The sequence below is a fragment of the Sinohyriopsis cumingii genome, chromosome 15, assembly GCF_028554795.1.
Source record: "Sinohyriopsis cumingii isolate HCF-2022 chromosome 15, ASM2855479v2, whole genome shotgun sequence".
Classification (NCBI taxonomy): Eukaryota; Metazoa; Mollusca; class Bivalvia; order Unionida; family Unionidae; genus Sinohyriopsis; species Sinohyriopsis cumingii.
The window spans coordinates 32,670,264-32,682,446 of NC_142975.1; the positions used below are offsets into that span (position 1 = coordinate 32,670,264).

The window sequence follows — 12,183 nt, forward strand, 5'->3', positions numbered from 1 at the left end:
GCAAAGCACAAAACAACAATAGTCAGAAGTAATGCAAAGCATAGAACAACAATAGTCAGAAGTAATGCAAAGCATAGAACAACAATAGTCAGAAGTAATGCAAAGCATAGAACAACAATAGTCAGAAGTAATGCAAAGCATAGAACAATAGTCAGAAATAATGCAAAGCATAGAACAACAATAGTCAGAAGTAATAAAAGTCGGATGTGTGTGAGACTGCCATAGTTTTCACCAGCTGCATCCATGAACTATTGCAGACTCTCTCATCACTTTTGTCTGATGAAAATAATTCCCATCATCATTTTGGGGTAAGATTGCTGATACTATTTAGGAAAGGTGCAGTTTATTCAAACACAGTCATGAATTATCAACCTTTGTAAAATTTGATTGGCTAATAACTTACAAATGGCAGCACCTTGCCTTGTTGCCAGCTCCATGTCTGTCAGTAAAAAAACAACATACATATAACCACTGACTGAACTTTTATAATGTTTTAGAAAAAAACAAATAATCATTTATAATGCTTAAATAGATGCAGTTTTTCTAATTGCTGCATCAGACATATTGGCTAAAGTAAATCTGTAACTGAAAAGAATTTAAATCTAGAACACAAGTTAAAGACTGTCCAAGGCACAAGTTCAAGGTTGTCCAAGACACAAGTTCAAGGTTGTCCAAGATACAAGTTCAAGGTCGACGAAGTCACATGTTCATTGTTGTCCATGTACATTTTCAGCATTACTGCTACTTCACTATAATGTTCTTTTTCCTCAAAATTTTTAACAAGTGTCTAATATGGCCAGTAAGCCAAAGCATCGCCATCGTAAATAATCACAGTACAGTATTTAGGTCCCAAACATTGCTGATTTTAAGTTCAGTTGGAAAAATATACAGAATTGGAAGACCATCCTTACTTAAATAGTTGACATCTCACTTTTAAGCCAAGACCAACTGCAAACAACACAGGCTGAATGGATGTCACATAATGCACTGGCAGAGCAGGGTCTATGTTGTTTCCTCACTTGATTACTCCTGCATATACCCAACACTGCTGGCACATTATGCAAAGGAAGAGCTGGGTCTGTGTATTTTGCAGGTGGACTCAGCTTATAAGTGACTATATACTGTATCGAACTCCAGATGTGCCATGTCCCCAGGACCAAAGATATATTCAGAAGAATAGTTTTTGGGGTAATTATTTTTCTTTAAATTTACCATTTTTCTTTAAGCTATTTTGTAAAATTCATGGTTATATTTGTATACATTTTCTTCTATTTCCAGGAATGTATGAGGGTGAAAGGATAAGAGATGGTGAAAGAGGCTGGTTCCCTTCTGATCATGCAGTTGAAATTGTCAACTCTCATGTTCGTGCTAGAAATCTACGACTAAGATATAGAATGATGGCAGCCTCAGGGTCTTGCGGCTGAGAGATCCTGTTACATGAATTGAGAGATTATCTGCAGAGTGTGGTTGCCTTGGGTTACACAGCTTTAGCTTTTATGAACATGCTGTTAATTGCTGAGTAACATACGATTCTATTTCAGTTGATACTTTTCCATTAACATCATTAACATACACTGTGTTCTTGCTAGAGCTGCAAGATTCTTGTGATTTACCACTTAACTGGAAGGAATAATTTTTTTTAAAAATGATGAAATAAAGCTGTATATAATTTCCATTATATTTTGCATAGAATATTTAGCAAATAAATAAAAAAATTTCATTGGAAGCAAAATTTGTAACCATTTTCTCTGGACTACCAGAAAGGTAATGTTCTGGCTTTTTAATTCTTACCCATCAGAAACTTGTTCATAGAGAATGACTGCTCAGGCACTCGTTCCTTGCCTTAAATGCATAATTTAAGCGAGGTGTAATGGATGGCCAGAAAGTGAGATTGAAAGTTGGCTACAGGCAGACAAGATTAACACTATACCACTTACATATTTTTTTTATGGCATCAATAATAATAAAAGTGCTTGTATGTGGGGACTACTTTGTATGAAAAATAAATCTAACAAAAACTTAAACTAGGGTAAAGGAAAAGCTGCAGAATAATAATGAAAGTTTATTGTTGGATTTGTGATTGTGGCATAGAACAATAATCACTTAGAATAGCCAATAGTTCAGGTAGATTCTATCCAGAATAAACTTGTCTGGTCTGAGGGACTACTATTATTTATTACAATGTTGTATATGTTGTTCATGTTGTATATTTTCCTTAGGACCAAGCAAACCTCTTGTTGACTTGAAACAAGTCATTTATGCTGTTACTTAGTATATACATATTTTCACTTGATGTGGATCAGTGTATATGCATTATTGATCTGATAAAAGTTATTTTAAATGTTTATGTAAGTTATTATTGCCTAGAAAGTGTTATTCAGTACTGTAAAACTTATAAATCTCACTTAAAACACATTATATTGTTTTTATAAGTTATGTCCAGACTATCTGTTGTAATATACAAACATGCCCAAACATATCATTTCATAATATTATACACAACTATACTGGACAATTTTTCCACTATCGTGAACCAAATAAGCTTTTCACTAACTGTTTTATAGACCCCTCTCTTTGGAGACAACTCCATTTTAAACAGACCATCTTCTCCAGAAAGACCAATCCATTTTTAAAATGGACCAGCTTCTCCTGAGAGACCACTCCGTTGAAAATAGACAATCTTCTCCCGAGAGACCACTCCATTTAAAATAGACAATCTTCTCCTGAGAGACCACTCCATTTATAATGGACCATATTCTCCCAAGAGACCACTCCATTTAAAATAGACAATCTTCTCCTGAGAGACCACTCCATTTATAATGGACCATATTCTCCCAAGAGACCACTCCATTTAAACAGACAATCTTTTCTTTCCAAAAACACAATGCTTCATCTTTATAAAGCAGTTTGTAGAAGCCATGGGGGTGGCCCTGAGGTACACTAACTTTAAAAGTGGGACAGTGGTACAGTTAGGGGCTTCATAGTAAGTGACCACTGAAATGGTTTAGGAGCTTAACAGTGAGGAGCCAATGTTTTACAGTTTTGGGCATAATATTGAGGGACCACTGTGCTACAATTAGGGGCCAAATATTGAGGGACCACTGGTACAATTAGGGGTCTCAACAGAGAGGGACTACTGTGGTATAATTTGGAGCCTGTGAGTGAGTGATCACCATGGTACATTTAGGGCCTAATGTTGAGATATATACTTTAGTTTATTTAGGGACCTGATGGTGAGGGACAACTGTGGTACATTTTCACCCCCAAACAAACCACCCATGTACCATACATAAGATCAAGTGAGTTATGGTATAGTCCTGTTATTCATCATCTGTCCACATTGGTAATTTCACTTTTTTTTTAAATCCAATGGACAGAATTTATAAAATCTTCCATGAAAATTATGTTTGGGGTGCCTTTCATAGCAACAGAAACAGAAACCTTTTTCGGAACTTGTACAGAATTGCTCTGCCAATTTCAATTAAATTGATGGGAATTTTTTTTCATTGAACATGCCTTATACAAACTGTCTAGGGTAGCTCCCCTAGCAACAGTTTGGCTTCCTTAGCAACTGGTTCAGAAACCTTTTTTCGACTTGTTTTCTATAACAGCTGAACCAATTTCAATAAAACTCGCTAAGAATGCACTCTGTACAATTTTATCAGGATTGCCTTCCCTATTAATTGTTTGGTTTCCTTAGCAACTGGTTAGAAAATCTACTTTCGACTTCACAATAATAACTGATTCAGATTCGATCAGGCTTGCTAGGAATGTTTGCTAGGACATTCTATCAAAATATTGTCTGGGGTACTTCCTGTAGCAAATGGATGAAAAAGCTGTTTTTTAATTTTACTTTCTCCATGAAACGGTTGAGCTGGTTTTTTGTAAACTGGGATTGGAATGCCATATGGACATACTCTGTCCATATTTTATCCTGGGTTCCTCCCCTAGCAACAGTTTGAAAAAAAATCTATTTTAGAATTCTTTTCTTAAATGGCTGAGCCAATTTCAGTAAAATCTGTTAAGAGCTTTTGTTAGGAATTTCTAATAATTGTGCCTAGCAACCGTATGGAAAGCATTTTCCAGAAGAGCTGAGTCAATTTTAATTTTGATGACAGGAATGTTTCTTAGGACATGATCTGTCAAAGGTATGCTTGTCAAGGCAACAGTGTCGCTTCCGTATCAACCAGGTGGAAAACCAAATTTTACTTTATCACTGTAACACCCAAGCCATTTTCAATAAAACTTGGGGTGGGAATGTTTGGTTGAGCATGATCTATCAATTCTGTTTGAGTTTGCTTCCTAGGAAACTGTGGCTCCATTGCAACTAGCTTGGAAACCAGTTCTTGACTACTTGAACTGATGATGCAATTTCAGTCAAACTTTATACGAATTTTATTTGGTTGGGAAATGATTTATACAATTGTATGTTTGTGGTGACAGTAATGTGGCTTCCATATCAACCATCGTGGAAAACCTATTTTGAGGTTCTACAGCAATACTGAGCCTATTTCAGCCAGGCTTGGGATATTTGTTATGACTTGCTCTATCAAAATTGCCTGGGTTAACTTATCAACCAGTGGAACTGCTAATTTTTACATTTTGAAAATCTTAGTCAATCTTGGTAAAATTTGGTGGAAATATTTCTCAGAGCATGCTCTATCAAGAATATGTCCTGTCACCTTTCCTAACATAGGCATAATTTGATAGAAATCATATGCAAAACGTCTGTTCTACTTTTTATCCTGAATGCCTAAGCCATTTTTATAATCTTGTAGAAATGTTTCTTATGTCATGCTTTATCAAATTTGTGTTTTTGGTTAACTTCCCAAGCAACAGTGTTGCTTCTTGGTGACTGAGCAGATAACTTGACTTTGGCTTCTCTAGAATGACTGAGCCAGTTTCGATCAAGCTTTATAGAAAGTTTCTTTGGACATGCTCTATCAAAATTGTGTTTGACATGGTTTACAAGTATTAGGTGGCTTCCATAGCAACCAGGTTGAAAGTTTTGAACTCGTTACTATATTACAACAACTACAGCAAGGTGTTAATATAAAAATGAAGTTATAATACAACAACTTCATCTCCAAAAATGCCTTACCATATCGGACCCAATCTGGTAGGTCAAGTCCTTGTATGAACACTTTTTAATATTTGATCAAAAGATGCAAGTGCAGTATCTACTAAGGCTGAATTTATCAGAATGTGAGCAATTTCAACACATAACTGGACATATTTCAGATCTATGTCTTTCAACCTATGGTTCATGTCTTATTATTTCACTTACCTTTTGGATCAAAACATGCCAGGCAAGCAATATCAGCCCACTTGTTTATTTAAAACAATCTGTGAAAATGGAATGTTTGACTATCTGCACAACATTTCAGCTATACATGTATGTCGGTCAAAAGTATTACATGGAGGGACAAGTGTTCTGTTTATCATACAGATTTTAAGTATACTTGTACATCGTGGAATTGTTGCCACATGATAAATAAGTATACTTGTACATCATGGCATTGTAGCCACATGATAAAATAAGTATACTTGTACATCATGGCATTGTTGCCACATGATACATAAGTATACTTGTACTTAATGGCATTGTTGCCACATGATAAATAAGTATACTTGAACATCATGGCATTGTAGCCACATGATAAAATAAGTATACTTGTACATCATGTCATTGTTGCCACATGATAAATAAGTATACTTGTACATCATGTCATTGTTGCCACATGATAAATAAGTATACTTGTACATCATGGCATTGTTGCAACATGATAAAATAAGTATACTTGTACATCATGGCATTGTAGCCACATGATAAATAAGTATACTTGTACATCATGGCATTGTAGCCACATGATACATAAGTATACTTGTACATCATGGCATTGTTGCCACATGATAAATAAGTATACTTGTACATCATGTCATTGTTGCCACATGATAAATAAGTATACTTGTACATCATGGCATTGTAGCCACATGATACATAAGTATACTTGTACATCATGGCATTGTTGCCACATGATAAATAAGTATACTTGTACATCATGTCATTGTTGCCACATGATAAATAAGTATACTTGTACATCATGGCATTGTTGACACATGATACATAAGTATACTTGTACATCATGGCATTGTTGCCACATGATAAATAAGTATACTTGTACATCATGGGATTATTGACAGATGATATTCAAGTATAATTTTAATATCATGGGATTGTTGACAGATGATATGCAATTATACCTGTACAACATGGGATTGCTGACATGATAGACAATCAAATTATGGATGATTACTGAGACACAGCATTCCATGGAATACTGTTTTAAGCTCCAGAGTACTGTACTGTACTCATCAACTTGTACAAGGTAAAAGAGATTTAATATTATGCTTTTATTTATTATGGTAAACAGTTTGGAAAACAGCATTTTATATGTGACTCATTCCTGTCATTCATGTACAGGCATCTCTGCAAATGCAGTCTAATAGTTTAAAAAAATGCTCTTTTTGAGAAAGATTGTTGACTGTAATGAATGGTTATATTTATGTCATACATGTATATAAAAGAATAAAATGCCATCAAAATCTTCTTGAGACAAAGCAAACTTGCCTCCAAACTGAAAGTTAGTATGGCTATTAACTAAATGGATGGCGTGAAAAAAGACAAAAGCTATGTTGCTATGTTGATAGACTGTTACATTTAGATTACTTACTCTTGAGTTTAATCAAAGATGTCAATTTCAGATTGTTAATTAACATGCATCAGACAAAGTGCTTCAAGTAGTTCAGTTGCCCGGAGTAGATCAGTTTTTACGCTCAGAGTTTGTAACACATTATGAAGTAGAGTTATCTGCATTACACATACTTCACAAAAAAAAATTGTTTAAATTGTAAAGTCATTTTTTATTATGTTGTGTAATTTGCTTTCAACACACTGCAACAATATTATCTATCTTTTCTGTTCATTATTATTATTTTAAATAATATTGACTCAGTTTGTCACTACTTTGTGTTCTGCATTTATGCAAAGCATATTATGCAATAATATTTTTGTTATATTCAGTGGTTTGCCAAAATTTATATTCAGTTTTTACTGGTTTTTATCCTTTGTTGATTATTAGAGATTTTGATTGTGTTGTCTATTTACTACATAGATTTAACTTGTTATTATAATTCATAGAACACCTTAGGGTTTAGGTTTTCATTGAGCTTCAGCACAAACCTTGAATCTTGTAAATAATGTTCCATTGTAACCATTTTTTAAAAAAAATAACGTTGATAATTTTTTTGTTTCATTACTAATATATTGGGTAAATAAAGTTAGAATGTACATAGTGAAATAATCCTGGATTTACAAATGTACTCATCTAGAATATCAGTATACATGCAGGGAAACCCTGTTATAGCATATTAGGTAGGGCCCATAACTCCTGACCACAGCATGTACTGAAGCAAGATATAGTGAGAATGATCAAGAATTTGATGAATGTGTGGGTGGATTGGTGGGTAAGAAAACATAAGTCAAGCATAGGGATAATCATAATTTGTATACCTGCTGAAAATGAACCATACCTTTGTATGAACATTAATTATGATCTGTTAGCTATAGGTTTGTGAAGCTTAACTGAATTATTTTTATCTGTTTGTCAGCTTCGCTGATGTTTTGATTAATGTATGGGAATAAGGGACATGTAAAGAAAAGGATTGGGAGCCATTACAAAACTATGTTGTATAAGAATTTCTGTTAATTAGGTTGAAGCACATTATGGTGAGTTTTATATATATATATACACACCATGTACATATCAGTCGTGTTGAATGGTGGTCTGGCGATTTCTCACCCCAAAATTTTAATTTAATTTATACTAAAATATACCCCCACTCATCTATCTCAGAAATTTATTTCTTGTCAGTTAAGGGTTTGATTTAAAACCCCAAGTAGAAAAGTGAATGAAAATTTGCTGTTAAGCTTTATTAAATTATTGCAGTATGTAGAAACTGTGAGAACGAATTCTCATAGTGACGTTCTCACTTCATTTTTCTGATGTAGTATGTTGGTAGGAAATGAATTTGTAAATATATATGACAGACATATCTTAGTAGATTGGCACATATCATACTCCTTACTCAGTGTTCTGTACTTGTATGAGATTTTGAATTTCAAATAATTAGATCCAGATATCAAGGAATTCTTCTCAGTAGGTAGAGAAATTTATATTTTACAATATTACATGAACTAAAGGTTTGATCAATGATACAGGATTCTTTTCCAATATACCATGTGTGTCCAGTACCTGGGTCATGAACAGACATTAATAACCTATTTTATTTCCCCATTCAGATGATTTTCGTTTTATCACCCAAAAGATTGCGTCTATTGCAAGTAAAAAATTTCAACAAATGACGGTGTATACATAACCAACCAATTTGTCTCGTCCAACCATAAATTTTATTAAAGAACTTTCTCTTATTTTAAAGATTTTAGTTTCAGAAACTTTTTTCTCAAAATTCTTTTTACGTTATATTAAATCGAGATCAGTTCAGAGTCTCACTAAAAATATCTTAATTTCACTTTAAAGAAATACATATCTACACATTAATTACAATTTCAGCTAGTTTGTAGCTTTTTGTTTAAATTAAAGACTTTCCGTACTTAATATCTAACTGTTGCTGTCATATAAATGCAAGGAAGCATGTCTTTCATTCACTACAAGATTATTGTCATTATAAGAGCCATAGATATATCCAGTATTACTGCAAACAGGGTAGACTAATCTGATGGTTCCTTTTTTTTAATACAAGATTTAGGTCGATTATGTTTGCAGTTTGCTTACATGGTTAAATACAGCATGTCTTCTTATGAATATAAGTAACAGTATTGTCAAAATGTTAATTATATATTGTTAATATTTCTCCATATTTACCATTTCTTTATATTGTATCATAATTTTTCTGCTGACGACCGGTATCCTTGCTTTATTTTCCGCCATTGACTCATTATTTTGTTGCTCTATTAGAATAACTTTTCTGATAAATGTTTAATCAAGCTTAACTTAAAATATTTTATATTGTGCCTGTAATATCAACCAAATTAGTATCAATAACTGTTACCTCTTAATAAACTAAAACAAAAGCTTTTAAATCATTTGGAATGACTTATGAAATATTTTCTGTATAGCCATTTTGAACAAAGATGTATTTTAGGTATCATCTTACCTGGATGTTTTATGTTCCCGCTGTTATGGCAGAAAGCAGTATACAAAAAATCTGCCACCATATTATGTTCCAAATCCATTTTAATATGATTGCACAGAAACTAATAAAATTAGAGTAATAAAATTTTACACTTTGTCATAGGTAAAAGACTTGATTAAATTTTTCACTTTTTTGACAGACATCTTGTTGGTTTCATTAAACAAAATACCATTGGTGGTAGACAAATTAAATTTAGTTGGGTTATTTACATACATATTTAAATAAACTGATTAGGATTTAATTATTGGTTATATTTGATTTTTGTTATAGTATTAGCAATTATGCATGTTTCTTTTTAACTTGTACATGTTTGGTGAGCAGAGAGCACTTTGCTACTAACATGAACCATTTACAAATACAAGTCGTAGTTATTATATTATTTTCTTTTTGCAAAGCAGGACTTGTTTTCAGTTCCCCTGGCTGTAATGCCAAGTGGTTTGTGGTATTGCCCTGCATGTGTTTTAAGACATCCATCAACAGTGCTGTTTTCAACTTATTCTCAACATTTGCAGGGCCAGTTTTAATCAAACTTGGTAGGAGTGTTTCTCAGGAATGCTTTTACCAAAATTAAGTTCAGTGTGCTTCCCCTAGCAGTGATGTGGCAACATTAGGCCAGTTTTTATCAAACATGGTAGGAATATTTTGAAGCACGTTTTTCAGAATTGTGAGTGGGGTGGCTTCCCAGACAATGGTGTGGCTTCTTTAAGAACCAGTTGAAAAACCTATTTTTGTCTACTTCTCTAGAAAGGTTCAACCATTTGCTCTCTTAATAGCCTGGTGGAAAAACATCTCAACTTTAAGAACCAATGAGTCAGTTTCAATCAATCTTATGTTTCTTTGGACAGTTTTTATTAATACTTTATTTGGCATGGAAAGCCTTATCATTGGTATGGTTTTCATTGCAACCATATAGAAAACCTAACTTCTGACAATTTTTGTGTCGCTGTTGATAACACTTGGTAGGATATGCAGTATCAAAATTGTGTCCAGGGTGACTTCTCAAGCAATGGTATGGGTTCCATAGTGACCATATGGAAAACATGTCAACTTCTTTCTCAGAATGCCTTATAGCCAGTTTTAATCAAAATTTGGTATGCATGTTTCTAAGGACATACTCCACCATATTTGTGTCAAGGATGGCTCCCCTACCAACAGTGTGGTTTCTATAGCAGCAGTGTGGAAAATATACAATAATTGATACTCATCCTGGTGTCCGACCAGTCCTAACATTAACATCTTGATATGGAGCACCAAGTAAGGCAGCTGTTGGTACCATTTTTTAAAGTCTTTGGTAAGACTCAGCCAGGGTTCAAACCCGTGACCCCCAGAATCAGAGGCAGATGCTCTAACCACTTAGGCCAGTGCATCGGTCCAAACGAATGTATATCTGGCTTACATGTTTCTTTGATTTGGCCACATTAAGTGTGATTGATTGGGCCAGTCAGTCTGATGAACACTTTTCTATTTTCTCTTTTTTCATCTGCACTTGAGAGTCAGAATCAAGTCTGAGTCAGCACTTGATAAATACAAGTTTTGATACATTTTACATATTTATTAAAAAGGCACTAATTCAGTGTTAGAATTTGTCCTGCTTATTCAGTTTTAGGTTGTCTCTTGTTATTCCATTTGGAAGAGCATTGGTTTTATGGATTTTATTGTAAGAACAGTGAAACATATCTAGAAAGGACAGTAAGTTTCCTTTATGTAGAGAGCAATGTAAATTAGCAGCAAGGACCCAGAAATAGTTTTACATCAGGTGTCCATTATATGAGGTGTTCACTGACATTATACTGTATATTCATCATGTTCTTGTTTTGGTATAAAACAGTGGGAAAGCTTGAGCAATAATGCATCATTCATTGATATTATATCAACTGTGTATATTTTTATATGTATACAAGAATTTATACTGTAATTAAAGTCATGCTTCTTTCAAGTCCTGATGTCTCTGCTGCATTATCAAAATAAACTTTATGGGGGGAGGGTGGCAAATAGTTAATTTCTAAGTCAAGAGTTTTCACTTATATATTAAAGCTGAATTTACTACTTATGGCCATCATGTGTCAACAATCCATCAAGAATTGCTTGTTACCACCCTGGAGTCAATTATTTTTATTTCATTTCAATTAAACTTGAAATACGGGTTTTAATCAATATAAATCTATGACAAGATCAATATTGAGTGAGAGCCTGCACCAGATTGATTGATCTTATCATCCCTGTGTAGGTCCTGTTTCTGATCAAACCTGAAATGTGCTTATATCATCAAGAATTTTGGACAACTTTGAAAATAATTGAGATTCATGCATACAAATTGAGATGATTTTGGATGATTGGCAAGACTTTTTACCACCTTGTGGAATCCATATTTCTGATTCATATTTGATAAAGCTTCAGATATGGGTTATGCTTAAATAGGTTCAGTGATGAGTAAGAACCATACATATGAATGAGGTGATCTTGTCATGGCTGAGCTTGTTGCCACTGGAAGCCACACATCTGATCCAATTAAGATCAAACATGAAATACAGGGTTATGTCATCAATATCTTTGATGGGTTCGATATTGAGCGAGATGCAAGCATATTAATTATACAGTATAATCTTGCATTTGATTGGCTAAGCATGTTAACACACTAGAAGCTATACAAGTGACCTAATTTTGTTCCGACTTGAAATATGCACTTACATCATCAAGATATTGAACAAGTAATCAGCGAGACCTATGCATATTAATGAGAAGATATTGTGTGCGATTAGCAGAGCTTATTACCAGTCTGGAAGCCATAATTCTGATCCACTTTTTATCAAAACTGGAATGTGAGGTTATTTTATAAAAATTTGGACAATTTTAAAAGTGTGCAGGGTTTACATGCATGAATGAAGTCATTTTGCATCTGACTGACAG

At 33.7% G+C, this 12,183-nt stretch overlaps 1 protein-coding gene across 3 annotated transcripts in view; it reads left to right on the forward strand.

The window, feature by feature from the left end:
• The window catches only part of LOC149781515 (uncharacterized), a 169,443-nt gene extending 158,231 nt beyond the window's left edge, over positions 1–11,212 (forward strand). For all 3 annotated transcript variants that reach the window (XM_089935596.1, XM_089935598.1, XM_089935597.1), the window contains exon 20: positions 1,279–11,212. In XM_089935596.1, coding sequence (XP_089791722.1) covers positions 1,279–1,424 — 146 coding nt within the window. In that variant the 3' untranslated portion in view covers positions 1,425–11,212. The remainder of the gene's footprint in view (positions 1–1,278) is intronic.
• The last annotated feature ends 971 nt before the right edge of the window (positions 11,213–12,183 follow it).